The 27,364-nt window shown below is 41.5% G+C and overlaps 1 protein-coding gene across 8 annotated transcripts; it reads left to right on the forward strand.

The window, feature by feature from the left end:
* Window positions 1–699: 699 nt before the first annotated feature.
* ZC3HC1 (zinc finger C3HC-type containing 1) lies at window positions 700–19,577 on the forward strand. Of its 8 annotated transcripts, none has more exons than XM_059074458.2 (10): window positions 700–1,091; window positions 2,579–2,690; window positions 5,573–5,723; window positions 6,287–6,370; window positions 12,906–13,033; window positions 14,234–14,391; window positions 15,154–15,397; window positions 16,011–16,223; window positions 16,687–16,893; window positions 19,138–19,577. In XM_059074458.2, the coding sequence occupies exons 1-10, from the start codon at window positions 946–948 to the stop codon at window positions 19,204–19,206; spliced, it is 1,512 nt and encodes a 503-aa protein (XP_058930441.1). In that variant the 5' UTR covers window positions 700–945; the 3' UTR covers window positions 19,207–19,577. The 8 variants fall into 8 exon arrangements, with proteins under 8 accessions (XP_058930441.1, XP_058930440.1, XP_066898265.1 ...); XM_059074457.2 differs by having other exon boundaries at window positions 706–1,091; window positions 15,981–16,223; XM_067042164.1 differs by lacking the exon at window positions 19,138–19,577 and adding an exon at window positions 17,774–18,053 and having other exon boundaries at window positions 706–1,091; window positions 15,981–16,223.
* The last annotated feature ends 7,787 nt before the right edge of the window (window positions 19,578–27,364 follow it).

Below are 27,364 nucleotides of genomic sequence, written 5' to 3' on the forward strand. Positions count from 1 at the left end.
TTTTATCTTTGCCCATTGCTCAGTCACATCAGTCTCCTTTTTCTGTTTATTATATGAGGAAAACTCCTTCCAGTTTGGGGTGCTGGAAGAGTCTGTGTAGATCTCTTTCCCACAATCTCATCTATTTTAACTCCAGCACGGATGCTTTCAGGAGAATCTGTAGACTGAATTAGGTCCTCCTTTACCCTAACCCTAACCCTTGGTATTTCTTTGGAGCACTTGTAATTTCAAAAGTTCAGGAAAACGTATTTTTTTAATGTCTAACTCCACTAAAAATTACGTCTCCTTTATTCACTGCTGTCATTGCCAGCGCCCAGGACAGCGTCAGTAGGACACCCTCAATAAATAATTTTTGGACAAAGCAGGGAAGAAGTGTTCGATAACGGCAAACGCCAGACTTCTAAAGCCACCCGTAACACGGTTTCTAAGGATTCTAAATTATTTACTCTCAAGTGACGGTCAGCCATTCCGTCACATGTAAAAAGATAACTTTGGAGGGTCTTATCAATTACCTTAAGACTAAATTGGGCCCCTCATCCCTGCTGAACTCGGAGAGACAGCGCTCTAAAAACCTCTTATCAAGCCAAGTGTGCTCGTACATATAGGAAACGACTAATCTTGGTGTTTAACCAGAGCCCTCCCGAGAGGGTCTACCTCGGTTTTGTTTGTTTGTTTGAGCCACGCCGCAGGTCACGCGGGATCACGCTCCCCGACCAGGGGATGGAACCCACACCCCCTGCAATGGAAGCGAGTAGTCTTAATCACTGAACCGCCAGGGAAGTCCCTACCTCGTTCTAAAATGGCCAGGAAGGGCTGGGCCCAGCGGTGAGACCGCGCAGGTCGCTTGGGCCAACGCGTGTGAAGCCAAAAGAGGATCATAACCGCTCAGAACGGAAGTTCCTGAGTCTTCACAAGCGCGGGGAAGTAACTCGGAAACGGACCAAGATGGCGGCGCCCAGTGAGGGGCCAACGTTTGCTGCGGGGTTCGAAAAGAATTGTAGTGTGGTTGTTCGCTCCCCAGAAGGGACTCCCCAGAAAGTCCGGCAGCTGATAGATGAGGGGATTGCCCCGGAAGAGGGAGGCGCCGAAGCGTGAGTCCGCGAGTCCACCCTGGGTCTGGCGACGGCAGATTTGGAGAGGGTTTGGGGGACTCAGGCCAGGGTAGGATACCCTGGGTCTGTAACTCGGGCGATGGGAATGGCTGCGACTCGGGATCTTGAAGAGACTGGGGTTCCTTCGCTTAGTTGGCTTTAATCTTCTACTCGGGAGGTACTGGGCGCAATTTTGCCTTAAGACAGGTTTTGGGAGGAAGGAAAAAGACAGGACCGCTAACTGAATATGCACACCTGATTTCTCTTAGACTTTTTAACCTTTTTAAGTCCTAGATACCTTTGGCAGCCTGGTAAAGTTTATGAACACCTTCTCAGAATTATATTTTTAAATGCATAAAGTAAATTACGTAGGATTATAAAGGGTACCAATTACGTTGGAATACAGTTATCAAGAAGTAAAAGAAAAAAAAGTGATGCAGTAAAATGCTTCATTATTTAAGAGTTAAGTAATATGTAGTAATAGGTCTGTTATCTACCATAATTTTGAAGTAGCGAGAGCATAAATGGTATTTCAAACCATGTGCAACAACCATAATGTGGTGACAAAATACCTGTGATTTCCATTGATGACAAATTTACAGGTACTGCTGATGCTACTGTGGTTTTTTAAATTATCTTCATTCATAATGGAAGGAAATGCTACATTTCAGTTAGAGATTACCAAAATAAATGTCATTTTTTTTAATCCAAGTTTATGGAAGCTCTGAATTTTTTCCAAGATCCACACCTCCCTGAGGCTTTCTGTTACTCTCAGAAGGATTCTTAAAATAAATTACTCTATTTTGAGTTATAGTAGTTGGTGTAATCTTACTTTTATTAAAATTACTTTTGTCTGCAGCAGTTCCTCCCTCCACACTTCCCAGGTGCTTGTTGAAATGCCTTTCACTGAATATAAAATAATTGTTTTGCTGGTTTTTTTCTCCCTGAATTTTTTCATGAAATAGCTAAAATTTTTTACTGTGATTTAAATTTTCAAATTAGTTCCTTTGGGGAAGAATTGCATAGCAAGGATCAATCCAGGTAGAAATATCAAACTTATTTTCTGCTGTTAAAATAGTTAAATTTCTAAGGTGGTTCAAAGTGGATAATGCACAGAAGCCTTGAGTCTTATTTTGTGTTTACGAAAATTATGCAAAATACTGTTGGAGAGCAGTGAGTGAGGTAGCATAGTTTGCCAGTATAGGATTAGTGGAGCATGGTCAAGGTAGAAATTGCTTGAAACTTAGTTATGGCCAAACTGTAGAGATTTGAATGCCAGTCTGAAGGATTTGGATTCTGCTTAGTAAGTATTGTGAAACTATTGACAGTGTTAAACAGAAAAATTACCTGACTGAAATGATATTTAGAAAGGTTAAAATCCAGAGTGGCGTTATTGATGATACAATGTGCAGAGAAGCTAGATAAAAAACGTTTAGGCAAAGTGATGCCTTGAAAGGATTACCAATAGTTCTGCCACTTTATTTTAGGAAGGACACATCTGCCACATTCCAGTCAGTTAATGGATCACCCCGAGCAGAAGAACCTCCGTTGGAATCTACAAGCAAAGAAGCCTTCTTTAGCAGAGTGGAAACCTTTTCTATATCCTTTTTGGTTCGAGTGAGTTGCACTTTCTGCCTGCTTCTGGAATTATTCTTTTAGGAGTAACACCACTTACTCTGATGTTTTTAATTTTTAGAATTAAGCTTGGTAAGAAATTTTTTAGGAAAATTAGCATCATAAAATGTTAGCCCTCAAAGGGATATTTGAGATCTAACCTTTTTTACAGAAGAAAAAACTAAGAGCCTGAGAGAAGAGAGAATAATAACTAACATTTGTATACAGTATTCCCACGTATATTATCAGTTTCAAGTTGGTTATGTGACTTACCCAGGGTCAACTTGCTAGCAAATGGCAGAGCTGGAATTAATAGTGTAAGGCAGCGGTCCCCAACCTTTTTGGCACCAGGGACCCGTTTCATGGAAGACAGTTTTTCCATGGACGGGGGTGGGTGATGGTGGGGGAGTTCAGGCGGTAATTTGAGCAAGATGAAGCTTTGCTTGCTTGTCAGGCGCTTACCTCCTGCTGTGCAGTCCGGTTCCTAACAGGCCGAGGCCTGGGGGTTAGGTTGGGGTCCCCTGGTTGTAAGGCTTTTAGCACCAAACCTAATGTTTTTTAACATTATACTACACTTCCTATCTCTTTCAAGATTTTCTTTTGTAAATTATCTATGGTTGCACAACAAATTACCCTAAAACTTAGTGGCTTAAAACGACAAGCACTTATTATCTCACAATTTCTGTGGATCAGGAATCTATGCACAGCTTAGCTGAGTCCTTTGGTTCAGGATCTCTCTCAGACTGTAATCAGGGTGTTGGACAGGACTGCAGTCATCTCAGAGCTAGACTAGGAAAGGATCTACTTCCAAGCTCACTCACGTGCTTGTTGGCAGGATTAATTCCCTCATGGCTGGATTGAGGGTTTCAGTTCTATACTCGCTTTTGGCTGGAGCTCTGTAGGCTCTTCACAGGGATAGTTCACAACATGGCAGCGGGCTTCAGTCAGAGTGAGCAAGCAAGAGAGAGCAAGATAGAAGCTAGATCTCAACTGACATCACATCACTTTTGCCATTTTCTATTTGCTAGAGTGTTTTTAATGTAAAGCAATTACAGACTTATAGAAAGATTGCACAGGTTACAAAGAACTTCCTTGTGAGTACTTGAAAGTAAGTTGCCAAAGTGATACCTCATTACCCCCAAATATTTCCCACAAACAAGGACTTTCGCTTACATAATCACAATGAAACCATCAAAATTGGGAAATTCACATAATACATCACTACCATATAACCCTAACATCATAATCATTCCATTGATTGTAGTAATAATGTTCTTTATAGCAAAAGGATCCAGTTGAGAATCCTCAGTTTTTCCTTGAATTTCATGACTTTGATACTTTTGAAGATTATAGGCCAGTTATTTTATAGAGTGTATCTCAGCTTGCATTTGTCTGATGTTTCATTATGATTAGATTCAGGTTATGTAGGAATATCACAGAAGTAATGCTGTGTTCTCATTGCATCCTATCAGGTGGCATATGATTTTGATCTGTCCCTTTACCAGCAATCATCATTTTGATCGATTGACTAAGGGAGTGTGTGTTGGTGTTTTCCATTGTAAAGTAGCTTTTTCCTCCTTTGTAATTAAACTGTTTTGTGGGGATGTGCTTTGAAACCATGTAAATATCACATTCCTCATCAAACTTTATGTAACTTGTTGTAGCAGCATGGGCTCATGATTTCCTTTTTTATTCAATGGGTTATAATCCATTACTATTATATATTTTGAGATTCTAGTTGCCCCTGATTTAGTGAGTGGGAGCCCCATGTAGATGCTCTTTACACCCCACTTGGCTACAGCACCCCAAGGTAGGTCCCCTCTGTATGGACTCCCTCTTTACCCGACTTGGCTTTTTTTTTTTTTTTCGGTCTTTTGACACCATGCAATGAGCTGTCTCCCCTACTCCCCTACCCTCCTGGCTTAATCCTCTGCCTTGCTCACCACCTGACGGCTTTAGGACTAAATTGTTCAGGAAGGGGAAAGTATTTTAACCATGCTTCTACTGCTGTTCCTTGGATTAATTCCTGATGTTGACAAAGCATTTAAAATCATTTTCTTTTGTTGTATATAAATTGATTGCCACTTTGATATGATAATTATTTATTTAACTTAAGCTAGTTAAGTGATTCTACTACTTTTATTCTACATAATCCAAACTCCTTTAACATTTATATTTAGATTCTGTTTCTAGCCTTCAGTCCTCCTTTTGCTGCTATTAGAATGTTTTCAAGTTCCTATATCCCTTGTAAAAATATAGAACTTTCCTGCATCTTTTATGTTTTATCCTTTTATTTTTTCCTGTGCTCTGTAAAACGAGCTCTATAGGTAAAATAGAAAAAGCTGAGTGTTGAATATTAAAGATCAATACATATTTTAAGACATATTTCCCATGCACATACTTACAGATGCTCTTGATGCTCTCAGCTTACTTAAAACACACATACCACACACACATTAGTATATAACAATCAAATTTGGGGCAGGGAGGAATAATGAATATTATTAATATTACTGACTTTATTCTTCAGAAAGCAAAAGTGGATGTGATACAATAGGAGAGCAGAGATGAGTGATAAAATATTTCAACTTGTTTGACCTTCACCATCCCTTACTGCTTAGGCAAATCCCAGTGCTTTCACTAGTGTTTTCAAATCCCTAGTATTTCATATTAAGCAAAAGTGAATGGTTTTTCTACTGTACCCCACAACCAATAATAAAATAAACATTTTAAACATATAAAATACATAGGGCTTCCTGTTGCTTTTCCTCTTAATGTGTTTATTCCTATATACATTGAGTTAAAGTTTTCATTTCTGACTTGTTCATTTTAATGTACATGCATGTTGTTTTTCTTAATGTGAATACTCTTTGAAATGGGCAGGTAAGCCCCCTGAGCTGTCTCCACTGGTCTGTGCAAAATATGGCTGGGTCACAGTTGAATGTGATATGCTGAAGTGCTCCAGCTGTCAAGCTTTTCTCTGTGCCACTTTACAACCAGCTTTTGATTTTGACAGATGTAAGTATAAAGTACAAATTACATTTTTCTCCATATTCAAAAGATATCTATACTAGTTTTCCTGAAACGACCAGTCACTTGTGTTTGATCAAAGAATGTGTACTTCTGTATATAACAAGGTGAATTTGTGATTGTCTTTACCCTAATTACTAGCTTTAGTCATTACTTTTTTTTTTTTTTTTTTTTTTTTAAAAGCTCATCTACTTTAGAGTCAACCTGACTTTGTGTATTCTGGGAAACTAACAGCAGTATGTTTATTTTATAGTTACGAAATTTATACTTAGGCTAAGAGACACAGGACTTTTATGAAGGCTCACATTTTGGAATGCCTGCCTTATAAGATACATGATATCTCCTTTGTTACTGCTTTTAGAATCTTGATTTAGAACTTGTTTTGTGAAAAATATTAAGATGATTCAGTTGTTAATATTTCATATCTTTAAAATTTTTCTGAGTTATTTTAATTCTTAGTTGTATCTGTACTCGTAAAGGCTTTTGGTCATTGGATTTTGAATCTATATAAGACATTGTTTTTAAGGCATTGTTATCTATGCGGGTTTCAGATAAGGAACGATGTGCTGAGCTGAAGAAAGCCTTGTGTACTGCCCATGAAAAGTTCTGTTTCTGGCCAGACAGCCCCTCTCCAGGTACTTATTTACAAAATTTCCCATTTACCATCTCTTCTTGGTCAATGTGGGGTTTTTTTGTTTTGTTTTTTTGCTTGTTTGTTTATTTGTTTTTAATTGGGGTATAGTTGCTTTACAATGTTGTGTTAGTTTCTGCTGTACAGCGAAGTGAATCAGCTATATGTATACAAATATCCACTCTTTTGGATTTCCTTCCCATTTAAGTCACCACAGAGCATTGGGTAGAGTTCCCTGTGCTATACAGCAGGTTTTCATCAGTTATCTATTTTGTACATATTGGTGTATATATGTCAATCCCAATCTCCCAGTTCATCCCCCACCCCAGTCATTGTGTTTCTCATATTGTCTATTTCTTTGCGAAAATCTAGCCTTTGAAGTTTCTTTTTCCTCCTGTCTATTTGCGCTTTACAAGAGAACTAATATTCATTCACTTATTGTGTTATTTATTAAGTGCATTTGACATGCCAAAGGTTTAATCGTGCATACATTATCCCATTTAATCCTCTCAGGGGCCCTGGGAGGTAGATATCAACCTGATTTTTAGGTGAGGAAACTGAGAATCAGAAATTTTTTTTTTTTTTACTATTTTATTTATTTATTTATTTATGGCTGCATTGGGTCTTTGTTGCTGTGCACGGGCTTTCTCTAGTTGTGGCAAGTTAGGGGCTACTCTGTGTTGTGGTACGCAGTCTTCTCATTGCAGTGGCTTCTCTTGTTGTGGAGCATGGGTTCTAGGCACGCAGGCTCAGTAATTGTGGCTCGCAGGTTCTAGAGCGCAGGCTCAGTAGCTGTGGCGCCAGGCTTAGTTGCTCCATGGCATGTGGGATCTTCCTGGACCAGGGCTCAAACCCGTGTCCCCTGCACTGACTGGTGGATTCTTAACCACTGTGCCACGAGGGAAGTCCCGAGAATCAGAAGTCTTAAAACCAGCTAGTGAGGAGCCATGACCATGGTTTTATCTGATTTCAGACTCCCTGCTTTTCCCACCAGAGCAAACAGCCCCAAGTTCTACCCAGGCTTCCTCGTACACTAATGGCACTAACGGTGGCAGTTAAATATGGTTCAGTTGCTAAAGAAGACTCACAGGACCCCACATAAGAGTGATTACAAATCTACAGTTTATTACAGTAAAACAGCACAATATATCAGTAGCATTGAAGTAGGGATATCATCACAGCCAAAGACTGCCCCATGGTAAGGGGTCTGGAGAGGCCAGGTGCAGGCTCCTCTGTCCTTCTCATATAAGGGCTGTGGTAGTACGCACTGTCTCTCGAATCAGAAACCACTGATGTGTGCACAAAATGCTTCAGAACAAGGGAGCCCAAGATGTAGTCTCAAGTGGGATTTGCTTTTATTTTGCTGGTCATGTTGGCATATTCCTGCTGAGTAACCAGCTTCAACAGCCGAGCCCGCCAGGGGGCTCACCAAGACCAGGGGCAAAACTCTTTGTACCCATGGTTACAATGCAGCACTATTAATTCATATATTTCATGCTTGACCAGAAATCAGTGCCATGTAGGTATGTTTTTTATTTCAGTAGGACAGCTCAGGCTAATTCCAGGGTCACTGATGCCCAGGAATATTCCATGAGTGACCACTAAGAGGAAAGAATAGTTGGAAAGTGACCGTAGAGTGCCATCTACTGATATATGAAGAGGTGATAGAAAAGGAATTATTAAGAAAAAATTTTTAAAGTGAAAATGACTGTATAACAAGGGTTTCCTGCTGTTGGCCTAGCTGTTTCACGGTGTAGTATAACAAAACTCAGTCCTATGTGTATTTGAATCTTCTCTGTCTGGTGCACCCAGGGCAGAGATAGATTCTCTATCTGTTAAGGCCTATGTTGGTGGTTGCAAACTCTTGATACCATGCACTCTACTTTCTTTCTTTCTTTTTTTTTTTGCATTTTAATTTTTTTGTACAATTTTTAAAGGTTACTTTCCATTTACAGTTATTACAAAATATTGGCTATATTTCCCATGTTGTACAATACACTCTACTTTCTTGGTCCCATTTGTGACTTCAGCTACCACCTACTTGAAGACTTCTGACTTCTATTCAGATCTCTCTTTTGAACTTGACTCATATTTTCAACTACCTTCTAAACATTTCCACTTAAAATCTTACAGGTACCTAGAACTCAAAATATACAAAACTGATTTCTTCATCTTATACTTAAAACTTTATTCACTTCTTACATTGTCTCCATCTTGGTAGATGTTATTTACCTCCCCCTCCAGTTATGCTACCCAAAAATCTGGAAGTCACCTTAGATGCCCCTCCGTATCATCACCAGCTGGTCCTATCCATTCTACCTCCTAAATAGATCTCAAATATGACCTTCCAATTATATCATCCCTTGATTTGGTTTTTTAACATTCAAGAGACTTTTGTGTGGAGAAAGGAACACCTCAACTATTTATACTTTAATGCTTGCATTTATTAAGCATATCTAATAAAATTGTGAAGGTAATTTTTTTCTAACATTTACCAATAATTACAAACTAAATTAAATCCCTGTAAACATTTAAAATTACAATTACTAATTTATTAGGACTGATTATTTTGAGCATATCATATAATTTAAAGTAGACAAAATATACACATACGTTAATTGTAAAACACATATTTTTTTTTTTTTTTTTTTTTCCGGTATGCGGGCCTCTCACTGTTGTGGCCTCTCCCGTTGCGGAGCCCAGGCTCCGGACGCGCAGGCCTAGCGGCCATGGCTCACGGGCTTAGTTGCTCCGCAGCATGTGGGATCTTCCCGGACCAGGGCACGAACCCGTGTCCCCTGCATCGGCAGGCGGATTCTCAACCACTGCACCACCAGGGAAGCCCTAAAACACATATTTAAACTTATGTGAAGACATTTTCATGATGGGATTAATTTCTTCTCTGTTCACTCTTTTCCCTTCATAGGTTTTTAGTGGTATTTTCTTAGGGTTGTACCAATCAAAACAAATCCTGAATTAGAAGATGATCAGATAGGTGTTGGGACCTGGTTTCTTCTCCCAAGTTTTGTTAAACCAAAGCCACTGGTCATCAGGACATGTTTCCTTTTTATTATTAAACCTCACTTTTTTAAAGTCCACACCTTTCTCATTGATTTCAGTTTTTTATTACTTGACTTTTCTAGTAAAATGATGCATCTTTTAAAATTAATGATGTTTTTTGACCTATTTGGTTGCTTGCGACAAGTTTAAATAATTTTTTTAAATTTTATTTGTTTATTTTTGGCTGTGTTTCGTCTTTATTGCTGTGCACAGGCATTCTCTAGTTGCGGTGAGCGGGGGCTACTCTTTGTTGTGGTGTGCGGGCTTCTCATCACGGTGTCTTGTCTTGTTCAGAGCACAGGCTCTAGGCACGCGGGCTTCAGTAGTTGTGGCATGAGGGCTCAGTAGTTGTGGTTCATGGGCTCTAAAGCTCAGGCTCAGTAGTGTGGCACATGGGCTTAGTTGCTCCGCGGCATGTGGGACCTTCCCGGACCAGGGATCGAATCTGTGTCCCCTGCATTGGCAGGCGGATTCTTAACCACTGCGCCACCAAGGAAGTCCCAACTTTAAATAATTTGATAAACTCTTAAGGAATATTTTGCTGCCCTTGAATATAGAAAGTGTCTCTTTGTTTTATTTTTTAACTTTTTGAGTAATTTCTAAAATTGTGGAGTGTTTCAAGTATAGAAAAAATTGTAGATAATAATAATATAAGAAACATCTCTGTATCTGCCACCCAACCCCACCTAATACTAACATTTTGCTATCCTTGCAAAACCACCCCACCCTGCTTTCTTTCTGTTAATCAGGAAGAATTACAGATACAGCTGTGTAGTCTAACCCCAATCTCATTCCCTGCCTCCCTGACCTGTAATAACTACTATCCTGAATTTGGTGTCCATGCTTTGCTTACATGGTTTCTATGTCTACAACATTTACATGTATCTAGAAGCAGTATATATGGCACTATGTATTTGTTTTAAAATTTTCTATCATTATCTATCTATCATTATTATCATCTATCTATCTATTATCTATCTATCATTATCATTATCATTCTATATATATTCTGCAACCTACTTTTATAGGGGGAGTCAACTTTGTTATAATTAATCCATGTTGTCACATGTAGCATGTTTGAAGCTTTATAATAAGTAGGGCCATCTAAAATTTTAGTCTTCTAGGAGATGAGGGATAATGTTTATGTAGTTAACTTTCTGTTTGGGAAAACTAGCTTATTTATTTTAGAACCTCCTGTCAAACCCTCTTTCTACATGATCGTTGTGTGTGACTGTAACTTGAACACCCTCTTCACCAAGTTATGTGTCATCACAAGTGCTAATCAATCCTTCCTGTACTTGGTACACTTCCTACCTACTCTGATTCTATTTAGCATATTCGCTCTTCTCTGCTTACACAGATTTTGAGCTTTTAGATGTATAGATTACTGTTTTTCATAAAATTTGGGAAGTTTTCAGTTAGTATGTTTTCAAATACTCTTTCCGCCCCTTTCCTTGTCTTTCTTCTGTGTCTCCCATTATGCAGATGTTGGTGTGCTTGATAGTGTTCCTTCATTCAACATTGATGCTCCATCTCTCCATCCTTATGCCACTCATATCTTAGAGGGATTACTACTTTAAATCACCTTAATGTCTGCTAAGCTTATTTCTTTGCATCCAGACTGACCCCTTAGTCTCTGCTCTAAACTAATGCATATTGTCTATAATATCACTTTCATTTCTTCCTTTTAAAAAATCTTCCAGTAGTTTCTCATCATGTACATTAATAAAATCATGGTCTGGCTGCTGTCTATACTTTAACCTTCTCTCCGACTAGTGTCCCCACAGCAATACTGTGTTCCAACCCTGTGAGACTATTTAGAATTCCCCACATGTGCCATCCTCTAGGGCTTTACTTTTACACACTGTTGTTGGTCTTTCCAATTCAGCTTAGACCTGACTTCTTCTGAGAAACCTTTCCTGAGACTCTGCTTTTTAAACATAATCACAGGGACTTCCCTGGTGGTCCAGTGATTAAGACTCCATGCTCTCCCAATGCAGGGGGCACGGGTTTGATCCCTGGTCTGGGAACTAAGATCCAGCATGCTGCACAGTGTGGCCAAAAAATAAACATAATCACAAAAGTACTATCACAGCTCTATCCAAAAAAATCAGTAATTTCTTTTTCTTTTATTGTTTATTTTTCCAGCTTTATTTGAAGTATAATTGACAAAATTGTAAGATATTTAAAGTATGCAGGGGGCTTCCCTGGTGGCACAGCGGTTAAGAATCTGCCTGCCAATGCAGGGGGTACGGGTTCGAGCCCTGGTTGGGGAAGATCCCACATGCCATGGAGCAACTAAACCCGTGCGCTACAACTACTGAAGTCTGTGCGCCTAGAGCTTGTGCTCCGCAACAACAGAAGCCATTGCAATGAGAAGCTCGCGCGGCACAATGAAGAGTATCCCCCTCTCGCCGCAGCTAAAGAAAGCCCACGCGCAGTAACGAAGACCCAATGCAGCCAAAAATAAATAAATAACTAAAATTAATTTTTTTTAAAGTATGCAGTGTGATGATCTGATATACACTGTGAAAGGATTTCCCTGCCCCCATCAAGTAAATTAATTCTTTTTTGAAAATTGCATTATGGGGTTTCTAGGAACCAAAGTATAGTATTAGAGTGAGATGATAAGGATTTTAAATATTAGGGCATTTGATTCTGGGACTCAAGAAATTGTAATCATTTTAAGGCCCAAAGTACTAGAAGTTTAGCTCTATCAAATGATATTAAAAACCATACTGTAATCATTTTGTTGTTGAGAAATAAAAATCAGTACTCTGATAACTGATCTTTTAGCATCAGAAAATTAATATTATTTGATAATAGCAAATATCTATTGGGGGCTTCCCTGGTGGCACAGTGGTTGAGAGTCTGCCTGCCAGTGCAGGGGACATGGGTTCGAGCCCTGGTCTGGGAGGATCCCACATGCCGTGGAGCAACTAGGCCCATGAGCCACAACTACTGAGCCTGCGCGTCTGGAGCTTGTGACAGTGAGAGGCCCACGCACTGCGATGAAGGGTGGCCCCCGCTCGCTGCAACTAGAGAAAGCCCTCGCACAGAGACGAAGACCCAACACAACCAAAAATAATAAATTAATAAATTAATTTTTTTAAATATATATATATATAGGTAGGAGTAATGAGAAATCTGTAAATTATGTGAGATATTGTCTCTGCTCTTAAGCAAAACAAAACATTATTGAGATTAAAAACAATACCTAAAACAATCCTAAAAAACAAGTGATAAATAATGGTGATAATGATGAAGTAACTGTGATACATAGCACTTACTGTGCACTGGGAACTATTTTTAGTACTTCAGTTACATTATTTTAATTGATTATCACAAGTCTAGGTGTTATTGTTAATTTCTTAATATCATCGAATATCATCAATTTACATTTCCCCTGTTGTTCTATACATGCTTTTTATTTTTTATAATTTGTACCAATATAATCTCCCAGTTTACTTTTTCCACAGATCGATTTGGGATGTTGCCATTGGATGAACCTGCGGTTCTTGTTAGTGAATTCCTAGATCGTTTTCAAAGCCTTTGTCACTTGGACTTCCAGCTTCCTTCCCTGAGGCCAGAGGATTTAAAAACTATGGTGAGTTTTTCTTGGCTAGCATACAGTGACCTTCAGTTGTCACCAGCATGAAGCATTTCTTTTAATGACAAGAGGCTGCAGATAGCTAAGAGAACTACTTGTTTGTCTCTTAACTGACCTTTTTCAATCTCTACTGTAAAGAGGACTTGAGGGTTTAAATAAGTGAGTTCCATTTAAACTTTTAGATATGATTCTTTTTTTTTTTTTTTTGGCGGTACACAGGCCTCTCACTGTTGTGGCCTCTCCCATTGCGGAGCACAGGCTCAGCAGCCATGGCTCATGGGCCCAGCCACTGCACAGCATGTGGGATCCTCCCGGACCGGGGCATGAACCCGCATCCCCTGCATCGGTAGGCGGACTCTCAACCACTGCGCCACCAGGGAAGCCCTAGATATGATTCTTTAAGTGGCGTAAATTCAATTTTATCTCAATTTGTTACTTAAACTATTTAGCAGAAGATACTGAAATGTGGCTTCATATGGTTTATTGCATACCATTTTCCCAAAGAAAGTGCTGGAGAAGTTATAAACTCCCTTTTCCCTTGTAAATAGAAATTTTGAAATGCTCTGTCCTATCTGCACTTTGAAACTGAGTATTTACTGTCCCATTTCATCATCCTGTGGGTATTCTGTCAAGACAAACTTTACTGTAGGAAATAGAAGCTATTATTTTGCTTCTTCAAGTTGAGAAACTATTATGCATTTTAGCACCAAACTGTTAGCCTCTGATGCCTATTATAAATGTCCTCCTGTCTCTAGCCAATGAAAGTTTTTTCACCCTGTCATAGTGCTTTCTTTTTCTTAGAACAAAAGTAAAGACTGGCAAGCTCTTTTGTGGTGTCAAAAGTAAATTCATTGCCAGGCCAATAAATTAATAGTAGTCTGTTGTGATTATTTGGGTTTGAAGTTTACAGGTTTCAGGGAAAATATGCAATTGGTAATTTAAAAACAAGTTAGTACTAAGAAAAGATGCGGTAGTTCCAGGAACACTGCTCCCTTGCTCAATCAGCAGATCCAAGGCAGTTCAGAAAGCTTCTGTGTGATACCTTAGCCTGTGCTGGAAGTAAGTCTTCTCCAATGAAGAGAATTGTCTTTGTCATTTTTTTCATGATTTTTGCCTTGTACCACCTAGGTACATCATTATCTATGACTTTTCATGGTGGTTGAAACTTTTAAGTCTTTTCTCTTGGTTCCTTTGTAGTGCTTGACAGAAGACAAGATCAGTCTTCTCTTGAACCTGCTTGAAGATGAACTCGATCACCGAACTGATGAGAGAAAAACTGCAACCAAACTAGGTTCAGACATCATCCAGATCCACGTCACTGCCTGTATTCTCTCCGTGTGTGGCTGGGCGTGTAGGTTAGTGAATTTGCCTGGGGACATAAACTGTGACAACATTATATACCCATACACAGCAGTTACTCCTAACATTTGGAGATCACATGGTGTTTCCTGTGAGAAAAACAGTGACAAAGAAAAACTAAGGGGGTGGAGGAGGGATAGTAAGAATTAGTAACAATACCAGAATTAGAACTCAGGAATTCTTGAACACGCCTGAACTTTGTTTCTTTTACTATCACTTCCCAGCTGGGAATTCGTGTTCCTATAAACAGTGAAGCTCCTTTCTAGTTTTAGAAAGGAAAAATCAGTTTAATTGATGGAAACTACTGAAGGAAGCACCAGCTGGAATCCTCTAGGTCCCAGGTTGGTGTCTGCGTTCCAGCTGCCCAGTTCAGCACAGACTCCCTCTGAGACACAAGAGTGTCAGACCAATTTTGATTTACTTTAAATATGCTTTCTTTGGTAGATTAAGGAATACTTTTCGTTTACATGGAAGAACTTTAAAAGGGACATGAGAAATTTATAAAACTTACCTTTAAAATAGGCTTGCCATAGAGAGCATGTTAGACCCCTAGATCTTCCTGTAGGAAATACTTGAGAGATGATGAAGCTGCGTCCTAGGATCGGAGGATGGGGCCCTGAGAGGAGGTGGTTCCCCGCCCCCTGGCCTGTTTCAGAGATTTGTTTGATGAGATGAAGCATACTCACAGATTATTATGCTTAGTCCCTTGAAAATGTTATCCTCTGAGAAAACGTACTTTTTTTTCTATTCCTACCTAGTTCTTCGCTGGAACCCATGCAGCTCTCCCTGATAACATGTTCACAGTGTATGAGGAAGGTGGGGCTCTGGGGCTTCCAGCAGATCGAGTCATCCATGACCGACCTGGATGCCTCCTTTGGTCTGACCAGCTCCCCCATCCCAGGCTCTGAGTGCCGGCCAGAGCGCTTCTGTCTGGTGCCTGAGTCTCCTCGGAGGATGATGACTCGGAGCCAGGATGCCACGTTTTCCCCAGGCTCAGAGCAGGTATAGACTTAGTTGGCTTGTTTGGGATGGACTTTTTATTTACTTTTTTTCAAATTTTATTCTATTTTTAAAAAAATATTTATTTATTTGGCTGTGCCAGGTCTTAGTTGCAGCACACAGGATCTTCATTGAGGTGCGTGGGATCTTTTAGTTGCAGCATGCGGGCTCTTAGTTGCGGCATGCGGGATCTAGTTCCCTGACCAGGGATCAAACCCGGGCCCCCTGCATTGGGAGCGTGGAGTCCTAACCACTGGACCACCAAGGAAGTACCAGGGTGGACTTTTTAAAAACAGCATTCTTACCAAAAGTGTTGTTGGCAGAGAAGTTGGAAATTAACTTAGGTTATATAATTAACTTAGGTTAAACTTCACTTATAACAGCAATGATCAGAATATTACAGAGTGGTTTTATCACCAGTTGCAATGGAGATGCTAAATTCATTATTTTATATAGAAATCTAATATTCTTTGAAGAGTTTAGTTATGTAGACAGTTCAAAAACTAAATTCTTATAGTTTTAAAAATATTAGCTTTCACATGCTTCTAGAAATATTTCTCCTGACCATAGTCATTAATGTCATTAGGGTACTTCCATCATCTCCCCTTCCCTTCAGGCTGAAAGGAGCCCAGGTCCCATTGTCTCTAGAACTCGAAGCTGGGACTCTTCCAGTCCTGTCGACCGTCCTGAGCCAGAGGCCGCTAGCCCCACCACCAGAACCCGCCCAGTGACCCGAAGCATGGGAACAGGAGACACCACTGGCCTAGAAGTGCCATCTAGTCCTCTTCGGAGAGCCAAACGGGCTCGCCTCTGCTCTTCCAGCAGCTCGGTGAGTCCACCTACGTGTGTGGAGGTCCCTGAGCACAGCAGCACCCAAGCCCTCACCGTGTAGCACAGAGAAGCAGGCATGAGCTGAGACTGGTCCTGTGGCTATAAGGAGGCCATGAGAATAAGTTTAAAGATGGGACAGTTGGGTGACCAGAGGGAAAAAAAAATTTAAGGGTTTTGCCATTTGTTTCTTTGGGATGTCTCCTGGCAACGTAATAAATTTGTCTTGCCCAAGGGACAATAGTGAGAAAGAGGACAGACCTGATAAGGGATGGTTTAACATGAAGGGAGTAAAAGAATTTTAAAAGTGAGAGGGAAATATATAGGCGAAGTTTAAAGGAGAACGTAAAACTAGAAATGTGGGCATTGTGAGATTCTAGATTTGACAATTTATAGCAATGCCTCCCTGAACTTACATAGTATCTGCCCTTCATTAACACGGATTCCTCTTCCTCCTCTCTCAGGACACATCTTCCCGAAGCTTCTTTGATCCCACTTCTCAGCATAGAGACTGGTGTCCTTGGGTGAATATCACATTTGGAAAAGAAACCAGGGAGAATGGTGGAACTGAGGTAGATGCCAGCACCCCAGCAGAGCCGGGCTGGAAGGCAGTGCTGAACATCCTCTTGGCCCACAAAGAGTCTAACCAGCCAGCTGAAACCGACTCCATGGTGAGATAAGCCATTGCCCTGATCATGTGTAGAACTTCCTGTTTATGGGGTGAGGAGAGGAGGCTGGTCCTATAATTAGCACCCTGCCTGCTCACAGCTTTCATAAGTCAAGGTAGACTCAGTCTGGGTTCATCCTAGAGAACAGGCATGGGACCTGTTCGTTCTTTCTGCGGTTTAGCATATGGCATTCCACCAAATTCTGATAAATTCTTTGTCTTCTCCACTCAAATGACTCAAAGTAGAAAAGGAATACAGAAACAGAAAGAGATAACAGGCTGCTGCTAGTGTTGCAGAGCAGCTGCTTTTTCCATCTGAGTTACTGTCACTTGCACTTGGAGCCTGGCCAGTTAACTTAGCTGTCAGGATGGAGCACTGTGCTCTGCCACCACGACCTTGATTTCATTCCTCATGGTGGGCACATTGCTTTGCTGTGTTCCGCGGCCCCAGGCTTGTGCACTGACCCTCAGCTGCCATCACAGTAATGACTGCTGCTGGTGACACTTGTGGGTAAATGCAAACCCGTCATGACAGCTGAGAAAACAACTCAAGTGTTTGCTCTGTGCAAAGGACAGAAGTGAGAGGAGGGTGGGCATTCAAGAATCACAAAAACTGCATTCTCTTTCCTTTACTGGCTCATTCCCAAATTTGCCATGTAACCTGCTTAGTGTAAATATAATAATTTCTGACCTCTGTTCCCTCCAAGGACAAAGTAAAATAATACTTGCCAGCAGATGTTTATCAGAAGCATTCCCAGATTCATGGTTTTGTAGGGGTCACAGAATTCCACTGGAGGGAGCTATAGTGATGCTAGAAGCCCAAGAGTGTGCATTCAGGGGCTTTCCTGGTGGCGCAGTGGTTAACAATCCGCCTGCCAATGCAGGGGACACGGGTTCAAGCCCTGGTCTGGGAAGATCCCACATGGTGCAGAGCAACTAAGGCCGTGCGCCGCAACTACTGAGCCTGCGCTCTAGAGCCTGCAAGCCACAACTACTGAAGCCCACATGCCTAGAGCCTGTGCGCTGCAACAAGAGAAGCCCGCAATGAGAAGCCTGCACACCGCAACGAAGAGTAGCCCCCGCTCACTGCAACTAGAGAAAGCTCACATGCAGCAACGAAGACCCATTGCAGCCAAAAATAAATAAATAAACAAATAAATTTAATTTATTTTTTATTTTATTTTTTGTGGGGGCCGTACTGCGTGGCATGCGGGACCTTTGAAGGTCCGTTTTAGCAACTTGTCTTTTAAGATTCCCCACAGCTGCTGTGACTGGGAAGTACAAAACTTAGAGGCTCTGCAGTAAAGGATCTTGAAGTTAGAAAAAAGTTTATACTGTTTTTCAACTTAAATCTCTCAGTTGTGTCACTGTATTAACTAAATTGCCCTCAGTCACAAGTAAGAGTTCAAACTTTTCCCTCCTGGAACTTTATTTTATTGAGACATTCAGCCGCAAAGAGTATAAGAAAACAGTGAAAATGTTGTCTTCTGTCAGAAATTGGAGTGAACTTTATGGATTATCTTGCTAGATATGTTTGTGCTCTCACTGAGACCCTGTGCTTTTCACTATGACTCTCAAAGGCAGAGAAAGCCAAGTGTTCTGCTTCACTGAGAACTTTTATCTTTTAGTGAACTGTTTTGTCTCCCTGTAACACCGTTTCTCAGAATCTCAGATCACTTCACAGACGTGATCAAGTGGCAGTGAGATTCTTCCTATTATTAGCTCTGCTGGCTAAATCATGAATCTGAGAAGGCCAAGGTCATAGTTTAAACTCTTAAGGGTCATTTAACTTTGTTTCATTCCTTGGCCTTAGATTATACTGTTAGCACCAGCTAGGCATCTTGTAAATATGAATCCTTGTTCACAAGAGGTGATGAATAGGGCCAATTCAGCATCACAGATGCGAAATCAGTGCAAAATGTGTGCTGCACTGATGCTGGGTCACAAGTGTCATCCTCACATTCAAAGATTAGGACACATACGGATGCTTGGAGGAGGACATAAGCCGTATTTTAGAGGCTTCGAGTATGTTAGCAGTAATCTAACAGTAGACTCAAGCGTCTTGATTTTTAGTCTGGCTTTAGATGTATATTATATGTAGCACAATATAAGATTAACTGGTTTTACTCACTCCTAGATATATGTAGATCATTGTGGGAGAAATTTACAGACCACGTCTTAAACTATTACCCATCCTTTGTCTCTATAAAAGAATTTAATCTCTAATAATGAGCTTTTCTATTTATAGAGTCTCTCTGAGAAATCAAGGAAGGTTTTCCGAATATTCCGGCAGTGGGAATCTTTATGCTCATCCTGAAGATATTCCAGCCCTTCCTGCAGAGAAGTGGAATGAGTGGCTTTGAAAAATGAAACCTGAATTCCCTTTTGAGCAGCTGATGCTAAGTTTTTCTCCGTTCTGGTTTAATCATAAGGAGCCCCTGCCCTTGCAAAGGCATGCATGTCATCATCTGCATCTGACTGAGGGGAAAACCTGTTTGCAACACAGAGATGTGGGCTGGGAGAGGTAGGGCGACCCTGGCTCTGTTCAAGGAGTGCGTGGTTCCAAAACTCGACGGAGGACCCAGGACTTGAGCATTTTTAGTGTCTTTAGTGGGGGCAGTGTTTTGAGGACTCTTATATCCCAGGAATAAATCATCAGTATGTGTTAATAAAATATTAAGATTCTCACAGCTGGAGAACTGTTTTCCTCCTTGTCTAATGGGCTGACATAAAGAAAGCTGAGACTGAGAAAACTACAGTGGAGCAGTAAACAAAGGCAAAATTTCAGTTTTCAGATTGGCTGCAAAGCCTAGAATTTATTTGTGATCCTAGTCAAAGAAGTATTCCTAAACCAGAGGCAAGACATTGTGCATTATATCACCAGGAGATCTCCTGATGTGTTATAGTGAATGGTAAGCTGATAATTTTCTTTCTTCACTTTGATAATAACAGAATAAGAGACTATAACAAAGGGAGGAAGGCTCTTCGGAAGAGACCCCTCTCCATGTGCCTTCTAATGCAAGGCTCCCCTGAGCGGGACTCCCCAAGGCTCTTTCACTGCTGGTGGAGAGCATTGGTGTCCATGGTGGAGAAGCTGACCCTGACCTGCCCCAACTAAATAGACTACCCACTGAGAAAGTGAGCATGAAGGAAACTAGCTATTCTCCAGAATGTTGTACTTTCTTTTAGTGACTGTGGTTGGTTGGTTTTATAACTTACTTCTTTTATACTGAAGTATTTTAAAGAACATATGTAATATAATATTCCACCCATGCTAAACTTTAGGTTATATCTCTAAAAAACAGAACATTTTTTTCTATGTGCTACAGCCAACAAAAATTAATAATCCCTTAATATCATCTAATACCCAGTCCATATACAAAATTCCCAATTGTTCCCAAAATGTCCTTTACTTTTTTTTTTTTGCTGTAGGCGGGCCTCTCACTGCTGTGGCCTCTCCCATTGCGGAGCACAGGCTCCGGACGCGCGGGCTTAGCGGCCATGGCTCATGGACCCAACCGCTCCGCGGCATGTGGGATCCTCCCGGACCAGGGCACGAACCCATGTTCCCTGCATCGGCAGGCGGACTCTCAACTGCTGCGCCACCAGGGAAGCCCTGTCCTTTACATTTGATTTGTCCAAACCAGGATCCAATTCAAGATCATGGGTTGCATAAATCTCTTTAGTCTAAAGGACAGTCCCTTTTTCTCATATATGTCAGATTTTAACTTTGTCATTTTTCAATCCTGACTTTTTAAAAGGGTAAATAGTGTTAATATCTCCTAAATCAAGCCTCCATTCATGGATAAGCCTGTTAGAGGCTGCTTCCAAGTTATTTTTCTAGGGGTGCTCTTTTGCCTTTGGCACTAATGAAAGGCTTGACTGTTCATTCTCCTGTCTCCATGGTCCCCTTAGAGGCTGATTAATGGGCAGCTCTCTACTGTTACAGGAATGAGACTTCTGGCCCAGGGTGGGAAGCCATTTGCTGACAAGTGACTGTAGAAGTCTGCTCACTAGAAGCTCATAGCCTCTAGATCACGATCTCTTAAGGAGTAGTGTAGAATCATTAACACAAGGTATTCAAATGCACTAGAAGCCTAAGTTTCAGGTTATAATAATGTGGGGTGTTTTTTTGTCTTTCCATTACAATTTTTGATTTTGACCTCCCTCCAAAAAATGTTTTTACTTTTCTTTAAAATAGGCAAAGTTCCACACTTCTTTTGGTTTTATGTTTTTTCAATCATAAATGGAAGCAGATTGGGATAGACTTGATGTGGCTCAAGAAACATTAAGTTTCTTCCATGTGTGTGGCACTGTCCAAGCCCTTATGTAATGCAAAGGTGAGTGACCACCTGGTTTCCACCCTCAAGAAGTTTATAGTCCAGGGACTTCCCTGGTGGCGCAGTGGTTAAGAATCCATCTGCCAATGAAGGGGACGCAGGTTCAACCCCTGGTCCGGGAAGATCCCACATGCCGCAGAGCAACTAAGCCCACGTTCCACAGCTAGTGAAGCCTAGAGGCCGTGCTCCACAATGAGAAGCCCGTGCACCGCCACAAAGAGTAGCCCCCGCTCGCCGCACCTAGAGAAAGCCCACAGGCAGCAACGAAGACCCAACACAGCCAAAAGTAAGTTTAAAAAAAAATGTTTATAATCCAGCCTGGAAGATATGTTTGTACGTAAATGTTACACAAGACTAACAGTGCTAAATACTCCAGGAGTATAAAAGAATTCTCATCTTTTGAATATAAGGAATTGTAGAGAATTGGGGAGAAGGTGTGGATTTGGCCTGGGCCTTGGAGATGAGCTGAAGATGTATGCTTCATGAGAACAGGGACCTTGTTTGTCTTGTTCATCATCTCAACACTTAAAACTGCCCTGCACATGGTAGACACTAAATACAAGAAGGATATTTGAGGCTGAAGGAACATTGAGCAAATGAGCAGAATTTCATATGTTCTTCAAAGAGCGGGTATTCTGCTGTGGCTAGAGCTTTCCATTGAGTAGAAGAGAAAGGATAAAAGAATACAAGTTGGGCCACTTTGGTGTCTGAGGACTTTGGTCTTGAATCTGTGGGAAAAGGGAAGCCGTTGAAGAATTTTTGAGCAGGGAAATGACATTCAGGCTCAGGAAGATAGTCCTGGTGTCCATATAGCGTGCAGTAGGGGAGACAGGAGTCTGTGTGAGGTGTGATGGCAGGGAAAATGGATGCCTTGATAGAAATGTCAGTGGTGACTTCACCGTCAGTTTGGGCGTGAGGGAGAAGGGAGGAGTCATGGATGGCCTTGAGGTTTGTGGCCTGCCCAATCAAGATAGAGAACTCAGGTGGGGAGGGAAGATAGTAGTTTTATTTTTAACATTTTGAGTTCAGTTATGTAAAAATACCTCTAGAAATGGTGTTTTAGAGGTCAGGAGAGGAGGGTTCATTGCATTAAAGTCAAGGATCATTGTTTCAAATGCTCAGAACCTATAGAATCTAAAGTCACAGAGAGTGATGCTGTCAACCTCATCATCTCGCAAGGATCTTGATGCCAGCCTGTTTAACAGTGTACCTGAGGGCTCCACGCTACCTGCCAACTTTATGGTGAATATACTACGAGGCTGGACTGAGTATACTTTCAAATAGTAATGGGTGGTCTCAGATGGGGTGATGATTAATTTTATGTGTAAGTTTAACTGGGTTAAATATGACCGGATAGCTGGTAAAACATTATTTCTGGATATGTCTGTGAGCATGTTTCCAGAAGAGATTAGCATTTGAGTTGTTAAACTTAGTAAGGAAGATCACCCTTGGACTTCCCTGGTGGCACAGCGGTTAGGAATCCGCCTGTCGGACTTCCCTGGTGGCGCAGTGGTTGAGAGTCTGCCTGCCAATGCAGGGAACACGGGTTCGTGCCCCGGTCCGGGAAGATCCCACGTGCCGCGGAGCGGCTGGGCCCGTGAGCCATGGCTGCTGAGCCTGCGCGTCCAGAGCCTGTGCACCACAACGGGAGAGGCCACAACAGTGAGAGGCCCGCATACCAGAAAAAAAAAAAAAAAAAAAAAAAAAAGAATCCGCCTGCCGATGCAGGGGACATGGGTTCGATCCCTGGTCGGGGAAGATCCCACATGCTGAGGAGCAGCTAAGCCCATGCACCACAACTACTGAGCCCACGTGCTACAACTGCTGAAGCCTGCATGCCTAGAGCCCGTGCTCCACAACAAGAGAAGCCACCACAATGAGAAGCCTGTGCACTGCAATGAAGTGTAGCCCCGCTTACCACAACTAGAGAAAGCCTGCACGCAGCAACGAAGACCTAACACAGCCAAAAAAAAAAAGTTACATACATGAAAGATGTTCAATACATAGTTACTTATTATAAGAAGTTGACGATAACTTAAACATCTAACAATTGGAGGGTGATTACATAGAGTTTAAATTGGTGGAATATAATTTAAACTATTAAAATAGTAATTGTAATGATTCTGTTGGTGTGGAAAATTGTTTGCAATACACATGAAAAACAGTGCCGGAGCATATATCTCCACTGTGATTGATATACCCATGATTAGAAGAAAACTTGAGAAAATGGAAAGCCAAATTATTAAAATGGGGTTATATAATTTTCTTTGGATTTTTTGGTCATACATACTGTGTGTGCAATGAAAATTTTTTTGTTTCCTTAATCTTTTTAATTCTATAACCAGTAGTCTGTGGCCTAGCAAAGATTTCTGGTAAATTTTTTGTTCCCTCCTTAATCCATATCTAAAAGTTTTTATATTTTATTGTTTCTCCTGTACTTTTTGTATGCATTTGATATAGGGTAGGTGAGAAACAATAGAAGTAATTAATAGCTTGAATTTAGCTTGAAAGCTGCCAAATAGCCTGGTTTTGGTAAATGTTTTTATGCAAACAAGTTAAAAAAAAAACCATTCTTGGTAATTTACTAGCTCATACTGGATTTCATTTTACACAGTTGATAGACTGGGCAGGAAAGCTACCTGTTCTATATCATATAGAGTAAGTCCCCTATATACGAATGAGTTCAGTTCTGAGAGCACGTTCGTAAGTCCAATTTGTTCATACGTCCAACAAAGTTAGCCTAGGTACCCAACTAACACAACTGGCTACATAGTACTGTACTTTCATAGGTTTATAATACTTTTCACACAAATAATACATAAAAAACACAAAAAATAAAACATTTTAAATCTTACACTACAGTACCTTGAAAAGTACAGTAGTACAGTGCAACAGCTGGCATACAGGGGCTGGCATCGAGTGAACAGCAAGAAGAGTTACTGACTGCAGGAGGGAGAGGAGCAGGGAGATGGCAGAGCTGAAGGACCGTCAGCAATAGGAGACGGAGGGCAAGCTGCAATTTCAATCATGCCTGACATTGATGGCACAGGTTCTGGTTCCTTGCTAGATTCAATTCTATCTACCCTCTCGAAAAAAACGATCCAATGATATCTGGGTAGTAGCTCTTTTTTTTCTCACCATAGATGACACGGTAGCACTGTATTGTATTCTGAACGGCTGCTGCAACCTTCGTGTTCCATTCTATATTCTGGTCCTGTGCCTCAAAAACTAACAGTGCCTCCTCAAATAAAGAAAATCCTCTTGCCATTTCCTACATCATGAATCTCTTTGGCTCTTCAGTTACTTCTTCTTCCTCTTGTCTCTCTTTGTCCTTTCTCTGGGCCTCCAATTCCATTTTTTTTGTTTCGATCCACTCTCTCAATTATTTTCACTTATATTTCCATCGTTATTGCTTGGCTCTCCTTAGCAGTACCAGCTACATCACTGCTGCTTTTACACTTGCTTCTGGACATCCTGGGCTTTAAATAAAGAAGGGTACTACTGTACTCTATACAGTACTGTACAGTAAAGTACACAAAAGCACAACCACTTGTAGAAGATGCACGCATGTGACAATGTACGCCAGACACGTGAACTAACTTACGTGATTGGACATGCGAATGCACATTTGCATCTTTGAAAGTTTGCAGCTTGAAGGTTTGTATGTAGGGGACTTACTGTAGTAATAGAGGAGACATGCCCTCCTTTCCTCCCTTCCTCTATTCACCTTCAATCCACCTTCACTCGAGTGCAGAATCTAGTTAATCCTTTCTGAGCTGAGTATCTTCATAGCTGTTAAAAAAGAAATGGGTGCACACCCATGTTCAATGCATCATTATTCACCGTAGCAAAGAGGTGGAATCCTAAGTGTCCATGGAGGATGAATCAATAATGTGGGGCTTCCCTGGTGGCACAGTGGATAAGAGTCCGCCTGCCAATGCAGGGGACACAGGTTCGAGCCCTGGTCTAGGAAGATCCCACATGCCGCAGAGCAACTAAGCCCGTGCGCCACAACTACTGAGCCTGTGCTCTAGAGCCCGCGAGCCACAACTACTGAGTCCACGTGCCACAACTACTGAAGCCCACATACCTAGAGCCCGTGCTCTGCAACAACGAAGCCACCACAATGAGAAGTCCAAGCACCACAATGAAGAGCAGCCCCCGCTCGCCACATCTAGAGAAAGCCCGCACGCAGCAACAAAGACCCAATGCAGCCAAAAATAAATAAATAAATTTATTTTTTAAAAAAAAGAAAATGTGGAAAATATATAATGGAACATTCAGCATGAATAAAAATTTAAAAGAAGGAAATCCTGTCATACGCTACAGCATGGATGAGCCTTGAGGACATTCTCCTAAGTGAAATAAGCCAGTCGAGAAAAGATGAATACTGCAAGGTTCCACTTACATCTAAAAGAGGTATCTAAAGGAGTCAGACTCCTAGAAACACAAAGTGGAATGTGGTTACCAGGTGCTGGGAGGGAGGGGGAAACGGAGAGTTGTCCATTGGGTTTAGAGTTTTAGTTTTGCAATATGCATGTAGTTAACACTACTTACTCTCAAAAATGGTTCAGATGGTAAATTATGTTATGTGTTTTTTTAACCACATTAAAAAGAAATGGCCACTTCTACTGCCACCAACCTTTTATATGTACAGAGCAGAATCACAACTTGAACTCTGTCCCCTTCATCCTCCCAGTCTAGGTTTGGGCAGCATCGTTCATCATCCCTTTTCCTTCTTTTGACATGTTTGGGTATGTCTTTGCTTTGAGGCTCTCCAGCTGTGCCATGGTTCTGGTTTTCCATGAGCTTGAAGTTGCTCTTTCTCTAATATGGGAAGAAAATGGATGTGAAACCAGATGTGAGAGCTTTCTTCTGTAGATCCAAAGAAATGAGAGGTCAAGCGAAAGGTAACTTATCAGATACTAAGTGACTAGGAGCCATCTCCCCTCCCTAATTATCATGCCACATCAGGAAGAGTAAGAGTAAGTAGCTACGCAGAGCAGTAATGCAGCAGTACCTACCAGAGCCACTAGGTGGCTGCCATGCTCCACACCTGGCTTCCCTGCTGAGTGACATTGCAGAGACAGGACACCTGGCCTCCGCACTTCGTTGCTAGTCACTAGCAGATCAACAGTGGGGGACAGTACAACACTTACTTTTTCAAATGCATTATTCTCATTTTCAGCATCATTCCTACTTTGCCCTTATTTTGTTACAGGTCTTCTCCTAACCAAAGTTCTTTGAAGGCTGAAGCTGCCTTGTTTCTACTGTAGGCTTATACAGTGTGGAGCGAGAGACACACTGAAAGCACTGAGATGGATAGGACAGAGATAAAGGGAGAAAATGGAGCCACAGAAGGAAAAAAGTTCCAAGGTCAGGGTTAGGACCCTGTGTCCAGGATTAGGGGAATAAGTAGCAAGGACAAGAAGCTGAATGAATGGGAGTTCAGCTGCAAGAGGAAACCCAGGGCAAGATAAGCCATTGGCGGGGCACATTGGCACACAGGAGGCAGCCCTTCTGAGGTGGCATCTTTGTGCCCCATCTCAGCACTGGGACTCGGGGCTGGGTCACCCCAGGGCCAACTCACAAAGTTAGGCAAGCCACTAATGAAGATTTGAGGACATGTTCTTCGAAGCACGGGCCAGAGTGGTGTGTCACCAAGGCCACAGAGCAGCTGGGCTCAGGAGATGACCCTTTCCTTGTGAGGATTCCAAAGGCTGTGACTCATGCTAATGAACCCTGACTCACTGTAGCACTGAGCACAACGAGCTCATTGTCTCCACTGAATTGAGTGGGGAAACTGAGGTGTGGAATGGGGAAGCAGCTTTGCTTCATTAGTGGCACCAGGCCCTGATCAAATGACCATGAAGCTGCCCTTGAAAACCAGGAGCAAATACTTCCTAGAGGGCGGTACAGAGGAGGAGGAGGAGAGAGGGACATTTTCTTCGAGCTAGTTCCATGTGGAGTAGAGCCATACAACTCTACAGTGTTATGTAAAACAACAAGGAGTTGCAAAGACTACTTGGCCTCACCTGCTGCTTCTACAGTGGGGAATTTGAAGGCCAGAGTTGGGGAGTGAGGGCCAAGTTCGCACACTGGGTGTTGTGGCTGCACCAGGCCTGGAATCCTGAG

This window comes from Kogia breviceps, chromosome 9 (genome assembly GCF_026419965.1).
Source record: "Kogia breviceps isolate mKogBre1 chromosome 9, mKogBre1 haplotype 1, whole genome shotgun sequence".
NCBI lineage: Eukaryota > Metazoa > Chordata > Mammalia > Artiodactyla > Physeteridae > Kogia > Kogia breviceps.

Bases quoted from the DNA above. Each gene is read 5' to 3' on its own strand.
- ZC3HC1 (XM_067042164.1), top strand. From the start codon at position 946: ATGGCGGCGCCCAGTGAGGGGCCAACGTTTGCTGCGGGGTTCGAAAAG. The intron at 15,398-15,980 runs GTATAGACTTAG...TAATGTCATTAG, and splicing joins TTTCCCCAGGCTCAGAGCAG to GGTACTTCCATCATCTCCCC. The intron at 16,224-16,686 runs GTGAGTCCACCT...CTCCTCTCTCAG, and splicing joins TCTGCTCTTCCAGCAGCTCG to GACACATCTTCCCGAAGCTT.